Genomic DNA, 20,018 nt, shown 5'->3' with positions numbered 1-20,018 from the left:
GCTCCTGTAGCTCAGGGGGCAGGCCTGAGCCCTGCGTCCGCCCGACGGCCATCCAGCCCCCCGACGGGGCACCCCGTCCTGAGGGGCCCCGCGCTGGCCCCCACCGAGGCAGGGGATCTGACAGGCTCCGAGCTCGGCTGGATGTTACAGGCGTGCACGATGGAAGGGTTTCCCCTCGTCCCCCCTGTGAGTACTGCGACTCCTCCACTGGCCCAGCGGCCCTCGGAAGCAGCCCGCCAGCCCACTCGAGGGGGCCGCTATCTGTGGGAAGTTGGCGTTTCCTCCCTGGAGCTCCTGGCCTGAGACCTGTGAGGGGCCACTGGCTTCCTCCGGGCCTGGCCGGCTAGGGCTGGCCCACCGTGGGCTGTGACCCATGGGGCCTGAACGGTTATTTATAGCAGGGCTTGGGTGGCAGGCCCAGCTCCAGGGCAGGGGACTGGGCTGAGGATGGTGAGGGTGGCAGCAGAGAAGCACAGGAGGAGATGGGGACACTGGCCTGCGGGAGGCCAGCTCCGGGGCAGGAAGGGGTCGGCTGCCTGCTGAAGGCAGCAGGCAGAGGTCTCAGCCGGGGGCCCACCGACTTCAAGAGACCAAGGATCCTGGAACTCTGGGCCCCCAATGAGTCCCCAACGCCTAGTCTTGGGCCTGGCACAGAGGACATATCTGTTGACCAAATGGTCTGGGCCTACAGGTCCCTGAGAGATGGGGGTGGGGGCCTGGACTGGGCCAGGGGCTTGGGGCTGGGCTGGGCAGGGCAGGAGGGGGCTGAGCAGTGACACTGTAGCTAGGGTTGAGCCTGCGCTGGGGTTAGGAAGAGGCAGGGACGGGCTGGGACCAGGTGGCAACTGAGATTGAGTCTGGGGTAGGACTGGGATGAGCGTCAGATTGGAATTAGGGTGAGCACTGGGTCTGGGGGTGGAGGCGCAGAGTCCCAGGAGACCCAGGGAAGGGAAGGGCAGCGGGCGGGCGGGTCTGCAAGGCTCCCGCTCTCAGTGACAGTTGCAGCCGAAGACAGGTGTCAGGGTCCCTCAGAGAGGACCCTTCTCCCTTTTCCCGTCTCACGTCCGATGGGGAGGCCCAGGGTGGGGGGACTGGGAAGGGCAAGGCTTGCCCCCTGACTCAGCTTTCCCGGCCTAGCGGCAGCGCCCCTCCCCCTCCCGCTGCGGCTGGGAGCCCTGGAGGCACCCCGGCCTGACATCACAGCCAGCATCCTGGGCTGGCTGCCTGGGACCCAGGGAGGCAGGCTCAGGACTGGGCTCCCCTTTCTTAGCCTGAGGCAGACAGTGCCCGAGGGAACCCCTTCCCCAACCTGGGACTCAGCAGGTGCTGGGGGCAGGGAAGGATGGAGGGGGGTGTCCCAGCAAGAGCCCATTCTGCCTCAAGAAAGCCCCAGGCCCAGGCGCTTGGCCCTACTGTCTCTGACCTTTGACCTCTCAACCCTGAACTCCCCACAGAGCTAGGTCGGGAACAGATCCTGGGTTTCCACCTTAGACCCCGGCCCCTCTTTTCAGCCCCAGGGGCCACTCTGAGTGTCTCTGGGGACAATGGGTTCTCAAGACAGCCCTGGTCCCCCATGCCAAGCCCTAAGGGTCACGGTAATTGTTGTGCAATCCTTGGGCACAGGCTGTGGGGGTGGCGAGAGGCAGAGGACTTCTGGGGAGCCAGTAAACTGGGGGTGGGGAGGGGGAGAGAGGAAGAGGAGGAGGACTGGGAGGAGGGGGGAGGGGGAGGCAGGTGAAGGAAGGAGGAGGGAAGGGAGTATCCAGTGAGGGGAGGGGAGGGGGGGATCCAGGCCTCTGTCCCCTGGCCCCCAAGGCCGCCTGCCAGGATGACTTCTGTACAAACCATTAGTAGGATGGTCATCACGGTGGGCCTGAGCCTGTCTGGGACCTGGACACAGGCTGTGAGGGAGAGTTGGGGTGGGCAGGGAGACTGTGATAGGAGGACCCCAGGGTGCTGTGGAGCATGCTGGTGGAATGTGGGAGGTTGTGGGTGTGACCTTTGGTGGCTGGAATGCAGTGGGTGTGCATGTGTCAGTTCATGCAACTCTGCGTGTGCCCACAGGGGTGAGTGTACCAGGGTGCATGGGTTGTGTGTGAGTGGATGTAAAGGTGTGTGTGGGTGCCAAGTATGATGGCGCGCGCCTGTAATCCCAGCAGCTTGGGAGGCTGAGGCAGGAGGATGTCCAGTTCAAAGCCAGCCTCAGCAACTTAGCCAGACTCCTGTCTCAAAATAGAAAAATAAAAAGGGCTGGTGATGTGGCTCAGTGGTTAAGCACCCCTGGGTTCCTTTAGTAACAAACAACAACAAAGATGAGGGTGTCAGCCTTTACATGCATGGATGGGTACAGTGGCTGAGAGAGTGAGAGGATGAGCTGTGAGAGTGAGCCCACAAGTGGGATTGGGGCTGTACCAGTGTCACAGGGAGTGTGTGTGCGTTTGGGGGAATGGGTGCATCTGTGTGGATGTGAGAGGTGAACATGTGAGACCATGATCTGGACCACACAGGCGTGAACATGAGTATGAGCGTGAGGGGACTTTGTTAGCTTTTCGTTGCTATGACAAAATACCCAAGAAAAACAGCTTAAAAGAAGAAAGATTTATTTTGGCTCATGGTTTCAGAGGTTTCAGTCTAGGGGTGGCCAACTCCGTTGCTCTGGGCCTGTGGTGAAGCAGAGCATCATGGGGAGGAGGGTGTGGTGGAGCAAAGCCGCTCACCTCCGGGCAGCTGGGAAGAGAGAGAGCTTGGAGGAAGGGACTAGGAACAAGGTAGACTCCCCAAGGGCCCACCCCCAAGGACGCACTCCCTTCCACGAGGCCCCACCTCCCACAGTTTCTATCCGGTCCCCAAAGTCCAATCAGCTATGAATCCATCAATGGAGTAATCCTGAGGTCAAAGCTCTCGGGATCCAGTCACTTCCCAAGTCCCACCTCTGAACACTGCTGTACTGGGGACCAAGCCTCCTACATGAGGCTGTGGGGGACATTTCAGATCCAAACCAAAAAGAGTTGTGGGGCCCAGCCAAGCAGGGCAGGGGGGCTGCACCTTCTCCTCTGTCCTCCTGTGATCTCTGACCTCTAGGGCCCCCATCACTGCCTTTAGCTCTCTTGGGGCCCCGCCCCCTTCCTGTGGCCCTGACCTTGTGGATTTCAAGCAGAGGGAGAGCTGCGGGGTCAACAGGGTCCCTTGGTGAGGGAAGGTGTTGTGGACTCAACACACTGGGGGCCGCAAACCTGGCTGGGGCCTCCCCACCAGCCCAGGCCTTGACACCCTCCTCTCTCAGCAGCCGTCAGAAGACCTGGTTCCCTATGACACGGACCTGTACCAACGCCAGACGCATGAATATTACCCGTATATCACCAGTGATGGAGAAAGCCACAACGGTGAGTTCAGGGCCTGCCGCCCCTTCCAGGCGTGGGTGGGCGCCTGAGCACCTGGGGGGCGGGGGAGAAAGAAGAAATGGCTCCGGGTCTTCCTTGGAATTCCAAGGTCAACTTAGCTCTGGGGGGAAGTGAGCTACTCATCCCTGCATCCCCCGCCTCTCATTGATGAGCCTCTTCCATGTGCCAAGGACCAGGTTAGCTTCTTGCACATTTATGTCAGCCAACCCGTAGATTTCAACACGAGGATGCTGAGGCTTAGGGATCAAAGTGACCTGCACAGGGCTCCCACCGGCCAGTGGGCCCCAGGTCGGTTGGACCCAAGGCCAGTGCTCTGCACACTCGCCGCCCCCTCCAACCCCTTCCTCAGTTCTTCACTGTCTTTCCCTCAAACTCGCCCCCACCCACAGTCCTACTCCCTGCTGTGTGTGTCTAGCAGCTTCTCTGCTGATACTTTGGGCGGGACAGTTCTGTTTGGGGACTGTCCTAGGCACCAAAAGAGGCTTAGCAGCATCCTCAACCCCTCCCTGCTCCATGCCAGTACGCTGCCCATCATGACAACCTAGTCAGTCTCTTTACCGCAACCAGCTGAGTACTGCTGGATCAGGGGAGAGCTCTGAGGACCCCTTGCTCAGCAGAGGCTGAGGGTCCCAGTTACCGCAGAGACCTGGACCAGAAGGTTCTTTTGTCTGTCTACCCCAGGGTCCAGCATCCTTCCTGGAGCAGATTGGCCCCAGGTGCCTGGGACCTGACAGAGGACTGTGGAGGTCACCCAGAGGGAATCTTGGTGTACTGATGCAGGCATCCCTGAACCAAAGGTCAGGTGGCCCAGTTAAGGGACTGAATCCTCAGTGGGGGTTCTCCAGGGTGTCTGCGGCCCCTTGAGGGGATGCCTGTGTGCAGGTCTGTTTAGAACCCTCCCATCAGGGTGCCAGGTACTCACAGCCGGCATCCATTAAAGGACTCCGCCTGGAAGCTCTGAGGTAGGGTGGCGTCCCCTCAAGACCAACTTTCAGCCCCAGGGCCAGAAAGGCCCCCAACCCAGGAAATACCATCTTTGGTTTTGTTGCTGGGGATGGAACCCGGGCCTTGCTCACGCTAGGCCAACGCTCTAAAACTAAGCTGCATCCCCAACCCTTTAAAAAGTTTTATTTGGGGACAGGGTCTTGCTAAATCGCCCAGGCTGACCTTGAACTTGTGGTGGAATTGCCTCAGCCTGGGATCATAGTGAGCCCTCCTACCTCTTTTGTGCTTTTAAGCTTATGTGCAATTACACTAGAAACACATCCTCTTGGTAGAACATTCACACGATGTAGAGAGGGTGTCTCTCTCACCAACTCTATTCCCAGCTTCTCCTTCCATGGGTGTGAGTGACCCCAGCTCCAACACCCTCCCTTCGGTCAGTGGTTCCAGGACCGACCCATCACCAGTCGGGCTTGAGGAGGGCGCCCCCTGGTGGCTCGGCCCTGCAGGCTCTGCGGGCGGCCTCCTTCCTGCCGAGGCTTGCTTTCCCCATGGCCAACTGGCTTTCCATTCACGGGTTTGGGGTACTTCCTTTGAGTCTTGTGTGGCCTCAGATTTCCTTCCTGGAGTATGAGGGTTTGGCCCACATATCAGAAACCCACCAGGCCTGGGGCTGGGCCCACGGAGTGAGAATTTCAGAGGAGTGCTTACATCTGGGGAATGACTCCTGGTTGGATGCCTGAGCACCCCAATTTGGGCCCCCAGAGTCTTCAGGTGTTCCCGACCTGCCCACCCCCTCCAACCCTGTCAGTCCTGGATCCATTTCCTCACCAGCTGTGTAGCTTGGGGCAAGTAACATAACTTCCCTGAGCCCCCCTTTCCTCGTCTAGAGCCTGAAAATACTTCTGCGTTGTGATGATTCCACGAAGTGACGCACATGGTCTATAAGGCCAGGTACTGTTCTGAGAACAAGGCCCGGTGAACTGGGAGGGCCTCCTTAGCTTTACTGCATTCCCAAGGCAGGAGGGAGGGAGCAGCTGGGGGGGTGGAGAAGCACACCCTTCCACGCCCCCCCATCCACCCCTCCACCCGCCCAGGCATGCATCCTTCCAACCACTTAGCATGGACGCCCCTCCCGCATCAGTTCAGCATTGAAGGTCCTCCGCTGTGTGTCACTGTCGCACAGTATTGCAGGCACCTGGGAGTCCACGAGGAGCAGCGAACCAGCCAAGCCCCGCTCTCCGGGAGGGAGGGGAGAGAAAATCCGCAAACACACACACACACACACACACACACACACGTAATGATAAGTCCTATGAGACCCAGAGTGACATAGTGCAGTTTTTGTGTGGGGACACCCTTCTCTGCAGGGTCCGGGAAGCTCAGGGTAGGTGTCACTGAGTTGAAATCTTGAGGGAAGGAAGGTGTAGGAGGGGAGGGGTCCAGGCAAAGGGAGCACAAGGAGACCCTGACAGAGGCCCCAGAGGCCGCTGAGAACCAGATGGAGGAGATAAAATGCATAGGGACGGGTCACAGGAGGCTTAAAGGACATGGAGGGAGAGTGGATTTTATTTTATGGAGAGTTTTTTGTTTGTGGGTTTTCTGTTGCTTTGTTTTGCTGTGTGAGGGATAGAGCCCAGAGCCCCAGGCACACTGGGCAAGAGATCAGCACTATTTTGGAGAGGTTTTGTTTTGTTGGTACTATGAATTTAATCCAGGAGTGCTTAACCATGGAGCCACATCCCCAGGCTTTTTATTTTTAATTTTGTGATAGGTGACAGGGTCTCACTCAGTTGCTTAGGGTCTAACTTGCAATCCTCCTGCCTTGGCCCCCCAAGTGGCTGGGATTATAGGCATGTGCTATTGTGCCCGGCTTTTGGAGGAAAATCACATAAACTAAAGTGTGTGTGTATGTGTGTGTGTGTGTGTGTGTGTGTGTGAGTGTGTTGATATTTAAATACATTTTTAAATCTTTAATGTTTAATTATTACAAAATACTCATTTCTAAGACTTACAAACTACTCCAGCATCCCATGAGAAACATTTCTCTCTTTTTTGTTGGGGATGGGTACCAGGGATTGAACTCAGGGGCACTTGACCACTGAGCCACATCCCCAGCCCTATTTTGTATTTTATTTAGAGACAGGGTCTCACTGAGATGCTTAGCACTTCACTGTTGCTGAGGCTGGCTTTGAACTTGTGATCCTCCTGCCTCAGCCTCCCAAGCTGCTGGGATTACAGGCGTGCACCACCACACCTGGCTCATTTCCCTCTTTTCTATCTCCTTCCCACTAAAGGGTACCTTAGACATCATTACAGACTTTTATTCTATGTCTATAGCCCTGCATATTTATAAATATATATCTATATACATGTAGATTCTATTCATTCAAAATGGAATTACTGGGGCTGGGGCTATAGCTCAGTGGCAGAGCACTTGCCTAGCACTTGTGAGGCGCTGGGTTTGATACTTTTTGTAGTCGTAGATGGACAGCATGCCTTTATTGTATTTGTTTATTTCTATGTGGTGCTGAGGATCGAACCCAGTGCCTCATGCATGTGAGGCAAGCACTCTGCCACTGAGCTACAGCCCCAGCCCTACAAAAATTTTTTAAAAATGAAATTACTGTATGATGCTGTTCTGCAACTTGCTATTTTTTACTGAAGCCTGTTGCGGATATTCCTCTGTGACATAGACCTTGTGTCCGCTGTTTTACTAACAGAAAGAAGGATTTCTGTGGCAGCACTGTCTGACTGAGCCAGTGAGGATGTGAAATAGAGCCTTAGAACATTATTCATCCACCAACCCTGACCGAGGACCTTCTGGAGGCTAGGCAGAGAGGGATCTGCTTGGTCTGTCAGTTGGGAGGTCATCAATTCACTTACTAGGAGAAAGGAGACCCTGACTCTAGCCGGCCATGCCACACCCACGGAACACCTGTGCACACTTCCCAGGGCAGTTTCCTGGTAACTCTTGTTAAGTTGGTATTTGAAATTTCCACTATTGTGACCCAGGGATATTACTCTCAGCTTGCCTCTCATTACCTGTGCTTTCTCCACCCTGTGTGTCCTAGGGCCAGTGTCACAGGACAGAAAAGCCCTGATTCTGGAACCAGACACAGGGATTCATCCCCCACTCTCCATTGCTATCTGGAGTGACCATGGGCAAGATTGTCAACCTCTCTGTACCTTAACTTCATAATAACACCCACTTCATCAAATTATTGTCAGGATCGAGTGATATAATACATGTAAAATAACCAGAACAGACCTGGAAAATACTGAATTTCTCTAAGGAGTTGTTACCTTACCATTATAGTCTCCAAGGGAAGGGTGTGTGGCAGGCAAGGTTTGTTTGTTTTTTTTTTTTTTTTCTTTTGGTACTGAGGATTGAATCCAGGGGTACTTTACCACAGAGTTGTATCCTAAGCCCTTGTTATTTTTTATTTTCAGACAGTATCTCACTAAATTGCTTAGGGCCTCAGTAAGTTGTTGAAACTAGCCTCAAACTTGCCATCCTCCTATCTCAGCCTCCTGAGTTGCTGGGATTACAGGCATGTGCTACCATGCCCAGGTTTTATTATCATCGTTGTGCTGGGTTGTGTTGTGTTTTACCTCCTCGTGCCTTCCAGCTATTCTGTTATCACTTTAATAATAGTTTAGCCATGTTAGGACTCCAGGTTGAGAATCATTTTTTCCTTAGGAATTTGAAAACATTTCTCTGCTGTCCTCTGGTTATTAGAGCTCTCCTTGTGAAGTCAAAGGCCCTTCCATATTCCCTTTTCCAAAAGTAACCTGATTTTTTGTTTACATTTGCTTATTTTTCTCTGTTTGTTGTGTCTCTCTGGAAGTTTTTAGTATCATCTTCCAGTGCCTAGTTGTTCTACAAGTAAACTTCTTAAAAAGCCTGTCTGGGGCTGGGCTTGTAGCTCAGTGGTAGAGCACTTGCCTGGCGTGTCTGAGGCCCTGGGTTCAATCCTCTGCACTATATAAAAATAAATAAAATAAAGGTATTGTGTCCACCTAAAACTAAAAAATAAAAATTTAAAAAAACCCATAAAATCGACCATCTTAACTTTTTTTAACCTCAGTACTGGAGACTGAACCCAGGAGTGCTCTACAACTGAGCCTACATCCCTGGCCTTTGTTATTTTTGAGACAGGGTCTTGCTACATTGCTGAGGCTGGCCTCGAGCTTGCGTCCTCCTATCTTGGCCTTCCAAATAGCTGGGCTTACAGGCGGTTGCGCCACCAGGCGTGGCCATCTTAACTATTTTTAAGCATGCAGCTGGGTGGTATAAAAAAAATACAGTTACACTGTCATGTAACCATCACCACCATCCGTCTCCACAATTCTTTTCATCTTGCAAAACTGCAACCCTCCAGCCACCCACTAGCCTCTGTGAACCTGACTGCTCCAGGTGTCTCATACCTGGAATCATACAACATTTGCCCCTTCGTGCCTGGCTCATTTCCCTTGGCACGGTGTCCTTGAGGTCCATGCATGTTGCTCCACCTGTTGGAACCCTCCCCATTAAAGCTTGACTACCGTTCAACTGGATGCACACACCACCTTCGCTTCATCTGCCCACGGAGACTTGGGTTGCTTCCAACTATGGGCTGCTGTGAAAAATGCAGCCCCCTGTGAACTTGGGTGTACGGATATCTCTTCAAGACTCTGACTTAAATTCTTCGGGATCTATACTAGAAATGGATTGCTGGGTTATATGGTAGATTTATTTTTCATTTTTTAAAGGAACTCCCATACTCATTCCCACATGGGGCTGCACTGTGTTTACATTCCTACCATTGGTGTGCAAAGACTCTAATTTTTTTCACATCTTCACCAACACTTGTCATTTTCTGTTGGTTTGGTTTTCGTAGTAGTCATCCTAATGGATATGACTGATTTTGCTGCTCGCGATGGGACTGGTGAAGGAAGAGTTCCAAAGTATGGCTTTTTCTCTCCATCCACCCATAAATTCATCCATCCATCCATCTACCCACCCACCCATTCATCCATTCACCCATCCATCCACCCATCCACCCATCCATCCATCCACCCATCTATCCATCCATTCATCCACCCATCAACCCATCCACCCATCCATCCATCCATCTATCCATCCATCCATCCACCCATCCATCCACCAATTCATCCATCCACTCATCCAACCATCCATCTACCCATTCACCCAGATGTCTGCCTACTTCATACCACAAACCATCTATGATTCACCAATTTGTTCACACACTCATCTAACCATCCACTCATCCCTCCTTCCAGCTGTCCTTCCCTCCACCTACCAAACCTTCCATCCATCTTGCACTGAGCTCTCTAATAAATATTCTATTTTACATGCCAGGCGCATTGCTGGATGCTGAAGGACACAGGTCCTACTGGATTCAGTGTTATAAGAGGGGAAATAATTAAAACTCTCATAATTAGGATACAAGGTAGAGAGTAGCAAGTGCTCTGAGACCGGCAGTTCTCTGGGCCTCAGTTTCCACATCTGAACAATCTCCAGGGAAGGCTGGGCTCCGGCCACCTATGTCCAACGTTCTGTGGTTTCCTGGGAAGGGTATTTTCCTTGTCTCCTCCTCTCTTGATTCCTCATCTTTCTCCTCAGTTTTGGTTGTACTTCTGTTCTCCTGGGTAGAGCCCTGGGTTTGAGGCTGAGCTTTCTGTTCTGGGGAGATAAGGTCAACTGAATGACTCTTAAGGCTGAATTTCTGTGTGGAGTTGTTTTGAATCTCACTCTATTTTTGTCCTGGTGACAAATGAGTAAGAATTGGAATGTATGGGCAGGACTTTGGCCCCAGGTTGAGAGCTAGTTTAAAGGGAGGAAATGAGTGATCAAGGCGAGTGAGTTATTTCTGGCTGTCTGGGTGAATGATGGATGATTGATGGGTAGGTGATGGATGGATGGATGGTGGTTTAATGATGGATGGACGGACAGATGATGAGTGATGGATGGATAGATAATGGATGGTGGATGATGGGTGGGGTAATGGTGGACAGATGGATAAAAGCAGTCAGATGTTGGGCACGTTGGCACACGCCCGTAATCCCAGCAGCTCAGGAGGATCACAAGTTTAAAGCCAGTCCCAGAAACTTGGAAAGGCCCTAAGCAACTTAGTGAGACCCTGTCTCAAAATAAAACATAAAAGCGCTGGGATGGGGCTTGGTGGTTAAGCGTTCCTAGGTTCAATCCCTGGTCCGGGAAAAAATAAATAAAGCGGTCAGCTAAGTCTCTCAAGGGCCATCCCAGGTTTTACTGAGAGCTTTCATTAAGTGTCACCCCAGGTCTTAACACTTTCAGTCTAGCTCCTCTGAAGTGATGTGGTATGGTGCTGAGAGCTCTGTTCCTGAAGTTACATGCAAGTGGGTTTGGAGCCCAACTCCACCAATGAGTGCTGTAGACAAAGGACGTATTTGTCACAGTCTCCAAGCCGACAAAAGGGAGATCATACTATGGTGGCCACCTCCTCAGAGTTGGGGCGAGGATTAAATGAGATCACCTGGGTGACCCAGTGAAGGGACAGAAAGGATAAAGCACTGCCAACAGGAAGGGTGTCCAGATGTAAGGCCAGAGCGCCCAGGGTGCGGGCTTTGGAGGGAGGCCCAAAGCCCGCACCCTGGGCACTCTGGCCTTAATCTCCTGAGCACCAAACCAGGGCCAAAGGCAGGTTTCTGTTGGGACTTTTGAAACCTTCTTCATGCCTTAGTCTCCCTTGTTATAAAATAAAAAGGGCTGGGGACAGTGCTATACCTCTGCTACGTCCCCAGCCCTTTTTATTTTATCTTTAAATTTTGAGACAGGGTCTTTCTAAGTATCTGAGGCTGACCTCAAATTTGTAATCCCCCTGCTTCAGCCTCCTAAAGGGCTGGGATTACACGTGTGAGTCACCAAGTTTGTTTTTCCTTTCAGGTTTACATAACTTTGTAGAAAGAGTTATTCAGAAACCAAGATTCTTTTGTTCCTTTGCTCATCTGCTCAGGACAGCGCTGTTTATGTCTGCTATGATTAGGCACCAGGAACCCAGAGGGGAACAAAATCACTCCCTGAAAATACTGGCGCTCCAACTTCAGGCTCTGGGGAAAAGTGACAGGTCCCTCAGAAGCTGTTTCTCTGGGGCACTAAGGTGGCAGGGAGCAGGGAGATGAGGAAATGAACATTTTAAAAGCGGCTGCTGAGCCAGGCGCCAGGATGCATGCCTAATAATCCCAGGGGCTCAGGAGGCTGAGGCAGGAGGATCACAGTTTCAAAGTCAGTCTCAAACAATTTAGCGAGGCTGTAAGCAACCTAGTGAGATCCTGTCTCAAAATAAAAAAATAAAAATAAAAAGGGGATTGTGGCTCAGTGGTTAAGTGCCCTTGGGTTCAATCCCTGGTACTAAAATAAATAAATAAACAAAATAAAGTGGCTACTGAGTTGAGCATGGTGCATACCTGTCATCCCAGCAACTCGGGAGGCTGAGACAGGAGGATGGCCAGTTTGAGGCCACATTCAACAACTGAATGAGGTCCTAAGCAATTCAGTGAGATCCTGTCTGAAAATAAAAAATAATAAGGGCTGGGGAGTAAAGCTCAGTGGTAAAGTGCACTTGGGTTCAATCCACAGCACCAAACAAAAAAACAAACAAATATCCATCCACCCCCCCAAAAAAAGAATGACAGCGGTAAACCAGGTGTGGTGGTACATACCTGTCACCCCACTACTGAGGCAGGGGGATCACAAGTTCTAGGCCAGCCTTAGCAATTTAGTGAGACTCTGGCTCAAAAAATAAGAGGGGCTGGATTGCTCACTGGTGGAGCACCCCTAGGTTCGGTCCCCAGTCCCTAGTACTGCATGTTCAAGAGATAATGCAAGCTTTTTTTGGGGGGGGGTGTCGGGGAGTCTCCCTGTGTTACCCAGGCTGATCTTAACACCTGGCTTCAAGTGACCTTCCCTCCCCTGCCTCCCAAATGCTGGCACTACAGAGGGGCCCCACACACCTGGTTCTAATGCCAGCTCTTTAGAATAAAATATGAATACAATGATGCTGAGAGTGGTTCATGCCGAGTGAGTCTTACGTTGCACCTGGTTCTGTTCTGGGCACTTTGTGGGCATTAGCCGCAGGCACCGTGAGGATTTGAACCAGCTCTGCCTGAAATCGTGGGCTTTCTCTTTTCCAGTCTCCTAGAGGCAGGGCTGGGCTGTCTGGGTTGTGGGCTCGCACAACTTCACACATGCACAGAACCTCGGTTACTATCCACTTGCATCTCTGACTTTCCAAATGGGGTATCAGGCTCAGGGGGAGAAAGATCTTGTCTGAGATCACACAGCAAAGCCACCACTTAGCAGGATTAGAAAGCAAGTCCTCAGATATGTGGTCAAGAGCTAAAAAAAAAGAATCATTTTTTTCTCCTTCCTTCCTTTCTTTTTTCTTTCTTTCTTCCTTTCTTTCTTTCTTTCTTCCTTTCTTTCTTTCTTTCTTTCTTTCTTTTTTTTTTTTTTAATACTAGAGATCTGGGGATTGAATCCACTAAGGTATATCCCCAGCCCTTTTTATTTTTTGAGACAGGGTTTCCCTGAATTTTGGAGGCTGGCCTAGTATGTACAATCCTCCTGCCTCAGCCTCCTGGGTCGCTGGGATCACAGGCATGGGCCACTGTGCCGAGCATCACACTTGATTTCTTATGAGTTCCTGTGAAAGCGGGAGAGGGAGAGGAATGCAGGCGGATGACAGACATGTGTGTACAACTGCATGTTCATGAGTCTCTCTCTCTCTCTCTCTCTCTCTCTCTCTCTCTCTCTCACACACACACACACACACACACACACACACACACACACGGCTGTTAGTGGACGTCCCAAAGACACTGCCCGGACTGGCTTCTCATACACTCCTTCTTTGTGCCCATGAACAAATCCATCTCATCTCCACACCCTACTTTCTTTCGGACCCAAACACTGCTCAGGAAGTCCCTCAGACGTGGGCAGTTTTTGTTCCTGGAAAAGGTGCCCAGAGAAACCATGCTGAAGATCTGCCCCGGCCCCAAGACAGGCTGCGGGGGTGTGGCTGTTCCCGACTCCAGCCAGCCATGGGGCTTCCCAGGGAGCCTGCGGCGCTGCCCCCTCCCTGGAACAGTACTCAGGCCAGGGCTTGGAGGAGCAGCAACGCGGGTCTGGACGAGTTCTGGAAGTGTGAGGAAGGTCAGCCCTGTGACTTGGCCGTCACACCTTGGCCATGTGACAAAGTCCTGTGTGTGACTAGGGAAGCCAGGGACCTCAGGAACAGGGAGGTCTGAGGTGGGGGAAGGGAATCAGAGGCCAGAGGCTAGGAATTTTTACAGATGAGTTCTCCTTTGAACCCTCCCCAGAACAATGACCCTCATTTACGGCCAGAGGGGCCCAGGCTGTGCCTGAAGTCTCACTGCAAGTCAGTGGCAGAGTCAGGACTCAGACTTGGGGACCAGAAGCCTGCATCCCTGTGACTGGACAGGAGGCAGGAGAAAGTGGGTGCTGAGCACAAGGGCTTTGCTTCAGGCCTGGGTTCTGGCTCTGCCATGGATGCTGGGCGTGTCGCGTAGGCTCCAGCCTCAGGGTCCTCCCTATAAAGCAGGAGTAGGAGACAGGAGCATCAGTGAGGGGAGCCCTGCAGTCTGGATGCGGAGCGAGCCCCCTGCGGCCCGGCATGGATGTTTCTGTTGCTGGCACTTCCCCCGCCCTGCCCGCGGGGGCTCACTGATGGCCTGTCCCCCCACAGACCACTACTGGGACTTCCACCCTCACCACGTGCACAGCGAGTTCGAGAGCTTCCCCGAGAACCACTTCACGGAGCTGCAGAGCGTGCAGCCCCCGCAGCTGCAGCAGCTCTACCGCCACATGGAGCTGGAGCAGATGCACGTCCTCGACACCCCCATGGCGCCGGCCCACACCAGCCTCGGCCACCAGGTGCGTGCTGCTGGCTGTCCTCTGTCCTCAGGACCACGCCAGGCCTGTGGTGAGGCCCGGGAGCTTCACAGGAAGCTGACACAGGCTCTTACTCAACGTGGCTTCCTGCCCCACCGCGCCAACGGCGGCCGGAGCCCCAACGGCTGCCACTGACCCCCCGACTGACCTCGTGGCCTGCACCCCTTATCTCCTCTCGCTGGGGATGGACAGACCCCAGATGATCCCAGAACCCCCCATCTTTGGCTCCCCACCCCATGCATGGTCCTGTGTCTTGGGGACCCTCACAGACTGCAAGGCCTCATTTATGGGCCCCTCGGATATCCAAGTCATGAACCTCTACAGGGCCCTTCCACACCCACTGACCCCCTTACTGAACCCTCTCTGTCCCAGGGGCTGTAACCCCAGTGACCTAGTGACTTCCGCCACCCCTTCTCTCACTGTCACTCATCAAACCCCATTTGCTCCAGATCAACCCCCTCTGCATCCCCCTTCTCCCCCAAGGCCACTGTTATGCCAGACAGCACCTTTGGGTGTATGAGAATAAGGTGCCCTTTCCCCAGGGACCTGCCCTGAACCAGGGGGCCCAGGTGGGAAGGGAAGTGGGTTGGATGTCAGCAACCCCTGGTCACTGTGCCCTGTGCCCTGTGTGGTTGTGGCCTCCACTGGCCTCCAATTTCTCAGCCTTCTTCCTAATCTTCCTGCCCCTGTGGCCACCTGCTTCCCAGCACTCCCTCTCCTCTTACTGAGCCCTGAGCTGTCCCTTCCTGACCTCAACTCCTTCCCCTACCTTTCCAGGTCCCCTACCTGCCCCGGATGTGCCTCCCATACCCATCCCTGTCCCCACATCAGCCCAGCTCAGATGAGGAGGAGGGCGAGCGGCAGAGCCCTCCACTGGAGGTTTCTGATGGGGAGGCGGATGGCCTGGAGCCCGGGCCTGGCCTTCTGCATGGGGAAACAGGTAAGGCCCAGCCCCAGGCCCTGACCCAGCTGGGCCCAGCCCTCTGTCCCCTGCCCCTTCTACACCCGAGCCGAGGCCGATCAACCCAGCAATCAGGCTGGAGTCTGTGTGTGTGATCGTTCTGCAGGGTCTCTGAGCATCTCTACCTGGGCTCTGTGAGCACGTGTTATGAGTGTAACAGGGCTCTCCGCAAAGTGTGCTGTGTACGTGCCTGAGCGTGTGTGTGCATGGTGCGTGTGTGTGCCAGTGTGCACCCGGCAGCTGGGAGAGCTCTTCCCCTGTGAACCATCCCGCCATACGGTCCCGTGGGGTGGGCGGTCCCTGAGGGGTCCCTGTGGCCTCCACCCCACGCGCCCCTCTCCCACAGGCAGCAAGAAGAAGATCCGCCTGTACCAGTTCCTGCTCGATCTGCTTCGTAGCGGGGACATGAAGGACAGCATCTGGTGGGTGGACAAGGACAAGGGCACCTTCCAGTTCTCGTCCAAGCACAAGGAGGCGCTGGCGCACCGCTGGGGCATCCAGAAGGGCAACCGCAAGAAGATGACCTACCAGAAGATGGCGCGCGCGCTGCGCAACTACGGCAAGACGGGCGAGGTGAAGAAGGTCAAGAAGAAGCTCACCTACCAGTTCAGCGGCGAGGTGCTGGGCCGCGGCGGCCTGGCCGAGCGCCGCCACCCGCCGCACTGAGCCCGCAGGGCCCCCAGGCCTCCCGCGGGCCACAGCATTAACCCCCCGCCGGCCCGGACACAGGGAGGACGCCCGGGGCCAGGGCAGGACTGGCGGCCACCCTCCCTTGCCTCCCCTCCAGCCCCGCTTGCCCCAGGGGACCCCAGCCCCGAGGTGCCCGCAGGCCGCCCTGGCGTCGGCCTCGCTCAGTGGCCAGGGCGCTTCCTTGGGGCTGTCTCTTGTCACTTCTGTAGATGGATGCTCCTTTCTAAGCATCGCCTTCTCCCACAGCCCTCACCCTTTAGGAAGGAAGTAAAGTCTTGTTAGACACCATGCTTGCAGCGACAGAGTCTCTTTCAGAATGTGCCCCTTGTCTGTCCCCTCCCCCTTGGGCAGGGACATGGCTGGTTCCCTCATTTAGCCATTGGGTGTCTACCCAGTGCTGGGCCCTGGGCACGCAGAGACAAATGACACACACTGCCTGAGTCTGGAACAAGACCTTCATTGTTATTAGCAGAGTACACCAAAGTAAAAGGCCTTCTGCTCCCGAGAGGGTGTTTGAAGCCTGGATGAGGCTTGAATTCACCATCTTCTGAGTTAAATATGGTGCAAATGATGTCGATGAGAAGGATGACCTTGTTAACAACACTGGATTTTCTGGTCATGCAGTACTGAGATGAGGACTCTGGTGTCCTCCCATTCTATAGAATGGGACACCGAGGCTCTCAGAGGTGGAATAATTGGTCCAAGTTCTCACAGCTGGCTTGTGGCCAGGCTGGATCCACTCCAGGTCTGCCCCACCATGAGCTAGGAAGCTTTACTTATCTGGAAATAGATGTCTTCACTGTGCAGGAGCAGAGACTAAGACCCCTTCTCACAAGATTCCAGCCCTGCAAGACCTTGGGCCGGTGATTCCAGTCCCCCTCCTGCAGCCCTTTATTCTGAACACTTGGCTGGCGGACTTCCGCCACACAGCAAGGCGCAACAGACACAGTCAGCAAGGAGCCTGGAAGAATCTTGCTTTAGCAAATAGCGGGTAGTGGCAGCAGACAGCCTGGGAATGAAGAAACTTCCGGAAGCTGTCTGCACACCTCAGAAAACCCAGGTCCTAGGACCCTTAGCATTAAGCATTAGCTTAGGGAGAAAGACCGGGAGGGCTGCAGGCTCATCACAGCCCAGCCATGGTGCTCCCAGCCTGACTGCAGAGCCCCCCAGAGAAGGTGGGGGCTGGGGTGTGACTCAGTGGCAGTGCACTTACCTAGTATGAGTGAGGCCCTGGGTTCATCTCCAGCATGGCAAAAATGGTGTTCAGTGTCTTCTTTTAAAAAAGGCTCAGAAGCAGGTGATATGGTTAAAAAATGGAAGAAAATAATGGATTTTGATATATAAAGAAATGGCAAGTTTTTATCATCTGGAAAATGCTTGTGTATGGAATTCCTTTTCTGATGGTGGGAGATGAATGATCTTTCCTGATATTGGGTTTTGTTTGGGGGGGTCCCAGATAATTTGCTTCTTTCTGAGGCAATCCGTGGCTCTGATGTGATGGAAAAGGTGTCCAGTCCCAGTGGGCAAGAGGTCACAGAGAAACAACGAGGGTGGGAGGAGGGGATTCAGAACATTCTGGCATTAATCGTTGGTTAATCTTGGTGATGTGAGCAAGAGCTGACTTCATTCTGTCTTCTACTTTAGGGTGTATTTAGAGATTTACCCGCACGCCCTTACCTGCAGGCTCCCCCATCCCTTCCCTTTAAGTGACACCAGCCACCCCCCACCCCCCCACCCCGTATTCCCTCCTTCCAACCTGGCCTTGGACTAAGTCCGTCCAAGATCCACAGCATGAGACCAGCTCTGTGCCTCATGAGCTACGATAATGTGGGCCAAATCCTAAGAGCAAATATCGGCTCAGCGTGTTCCACATGCCAGGCAGCGCTTAGCGTTTTCATATGTAAACCTGGCTCATGTGGTAACAGTCCTGTGCTGCTCTTCCCAGCCCCACATTACAGATGAGAGAACCCCGGTGCTGCTGCAGAATTAATAGCTGCCAGGTCTCAGGGCAGCCCAGGGCCTGTGGCCACCACCATGGACCACAAGGGTGCCATGGATCCATTAGCTTGGGGTTACAGGCCCCGCACATGCCCACTGCAGAGTCTGCGGTCAGATGGACATGCAGACAGGGATTGGGGTACCCCTGAGGTTCACCCAGGGTTGAAGAGGCAGAAGCCATCATATTGCACTGGGGGTGGGGGGAGGGACAGAAGCCAACCAGGGAAGACATGGCCTTACCTTCTCCCTAGAGGGACCTCAGCTCCCTGGAATTTGTCTATATTTAGCAGGTGGCTGGGCAGGAGGCAGATAAGCAGAGCTGGGGAGGGGGGAGGTCCCCATATATAGCAGAAAGGACAGGACCCCGCTCAGTCCCTCCTTAGGTGGCCTGTGCTGCTTGGTGCGGGTGTGACCTCTCTCGAGATGCCTGAACCAGGGAAGAAGCCAGGTAGTCCCCGGCAGGGGGTTGGGGCTGGATGTGGGGGCAGGGGGTCTGTACAGGTGGAGAGCAGGGGTGGGGATAGTTTTTGAGGGGGGGTCAGTGATCCCAGGTTGGAAGGGGACAGTCCTCTTCAGTCTGTTTTTCTGTTTCTCTTTCCAAGCCTCTAATGAGACTGAGGATTAACCCAGCTTCTCCAAGATGGGAGAGGGCCTAGGCAGGAAGTGCCCAGGGCCATCACTCCATTCTCAGAGCCCTAGGGGGTCCCTCTCTGTCTTCAGCCCCCACTTTGCAGTTAGGATCTCTGCCAACAGGAGCCCAATTTAAACAAGACTTGAGCCAGCCCCGCTGCAGGCCTGCATGCTGTGGGACCCTGCCTCCCTCTCTGGGTCTTGATTTCTCCATAGATGCAGAGAGGTATTGGGCTGGTTCCTTGCCGCTGTGACATTATGTGCTCTGTGAGCCTGCGCCCCTGGAGTGCTCACACCAGGTGTGACCTCCCCGCTGAGTCTGATGCAACCCCTCTTCTCTGGGAGAAAATAGTCAAGAGGCCCCAATTCCAGGACAAGGGCAGAGAAAAATCACAGCCCATGGTCCTGGACCAGGGCTGTGTCCTTGCTAAGGTTGTCCAGGACAGGGATCCAGGCCCCCAACCCCTGCCCCCTCCCAGGCCAGCTTTATCTCAGTTGCTGATTCTCAGCCTCAGGCCCTTGAAGGACAAATTTAGCCACATTCCAAGTAGACAGAGTACTGGCCTCCTGCCAAGGGCCCCTGTTGGTGGGGGCTGGGTTCACTACTGGTGTCCCCAGGCAAGTAGGGTGGGGGATCCAGGGACAGTCTTGTGTGGCAGTTAGGACCACAGCCCTGTCTCTTCTCCTGTTGGCTGTGTGATCCTAACCTCTCTGCGCCTCAGTGTCCCCGTCTGAGAAATGAACGTGACCGCACCCAACTCATGTTAAATGAGGAGGTCCATGTCACAGGGTTTAGTGACAGCAGCTGCAGGGTGCACAGTGAGCCAGGCACCCCTGTAGCCTCCGACTGGCCTTTCAGCCTCTGCCTTCAGCAAGAAGCCGCGGTCAACGGAAGTGGCCGCGGGCAGCCCTGCGGTGTTTGAGGCGGAGACAGAGCGTGCAGGAGTGAAGGTGCGCTGGCAGCGAGAGGGCAGCGACATCGCCGCCAGTGACAAGTACTGCCTGGTGGCCGAGGGCAGGCGGCACACACTGACCGTGCAGGACGTGGGCCCTGCTGACCAGGGCTGCTACGCCGTCATTGCAGGCTCCTCCAAAGTCAAGTTTGACCTCAAGGTCATAGAAGCAGGTAGGAGCTTGGTGGGCCAACCTGGGGGCACCAGAGCTGTCCTGCTCTTGGCCTTGGCTGCCCGCTCCCCTCTCCACACCCCAGTGCCTCCCGGGTCCCTTCCTGCCACTGCCGAGGTGGGAAGGAGGCCCAGCCTGCCCTCTGTGGAGCCGCCTGGCCAGGGCCCACACTACAGATGGCCACTTGGCAGGCCCCATGCTGGCAGGGAAGCCCTGGAGGTGGGCACCCGCGGAGCCCAGCCCAGGCTGGCGGAGGAGAGCAGGGTGGACCTGAGGGCCGTGCTGGGCGCTCAGTCTGAGGGTGAATGAAAGG

At 54.3% G+C, this 20,018-nt stretch overlaps 1 protein-coding gene across 2 annotated transcripts; it reads left to right on the top strand.

Moving 5' to 3' along the window:
• SPI1 (Spi-1 proto-oncogene) lies at positions 1–17,308 on the top strand. 2 transcript variants are annotated; one of them, XM_081262380.1, is made up of 5 exons: positions 1–186; positions 3,287–3,383; positions 14,096–14,283; positions 15,079–15,241; positions 15,609–17,308. In XM_081262380.1, exons 1-5 carry the CDS (start codon positions 142–144, stop codon positions 15,926–15,928), a joined length of 813 nt encoding a protein of 270 aa, XP_081118506.1. In that variant the 5' UTR covers positions 1–141; the 3' UTR covers positions 15,929–17,308. The 2 variants fall into 2 exon arrangements, with proteins under 2 accessions (XP_081118506.1, XP_081118505.1); XM_081262379.1 differs by having other exon boundaries at positions 3,284–3,383.
• The last annotated feature ends 2,710 nt before the right edge of the window (positions 17,309–20,018 follow it).

This window comes from Spermophilus citellus, assembly GCF_964194105.1.
Source record: "Spermophilus citellus genome assembly, chromosome: 2".
In the NCBI taxonomy this organism is placed as follows: Eukaryota; Metazoa; Chordata; class Mammalia; order Rodentia; family Sciuridae; genus Spermophilus; species Spermophilus citellus.
This window is presented reverse-complemented; position numbering and strand designations above follow the sequence as displayed.

Bases quoted from the DNA above. Each gene is read 5' to 3' on its own strand.
- SPI1 (XM_081262379.1), top strand. From the start codon at position 142: ATGTTACAGGCGTGCACGATGGAAGGGTTTCCCCTCGTCCCCCCT. The intron at 3,384-14,095 runs GTGAGTTCAGGG...GTCCCCCCACAG, and splicing joins TGATGGAGAAAGCCACAACG to ACCACTACTGGGACTTCCAC. The intron at 14,284-15,078 runs GTGCGTGCTGCT...CTACCTTTCCAG, and splicing joins ACACCAGCCTCGGCCACCAG to GTCCCCTACCTGCCCCGGAT.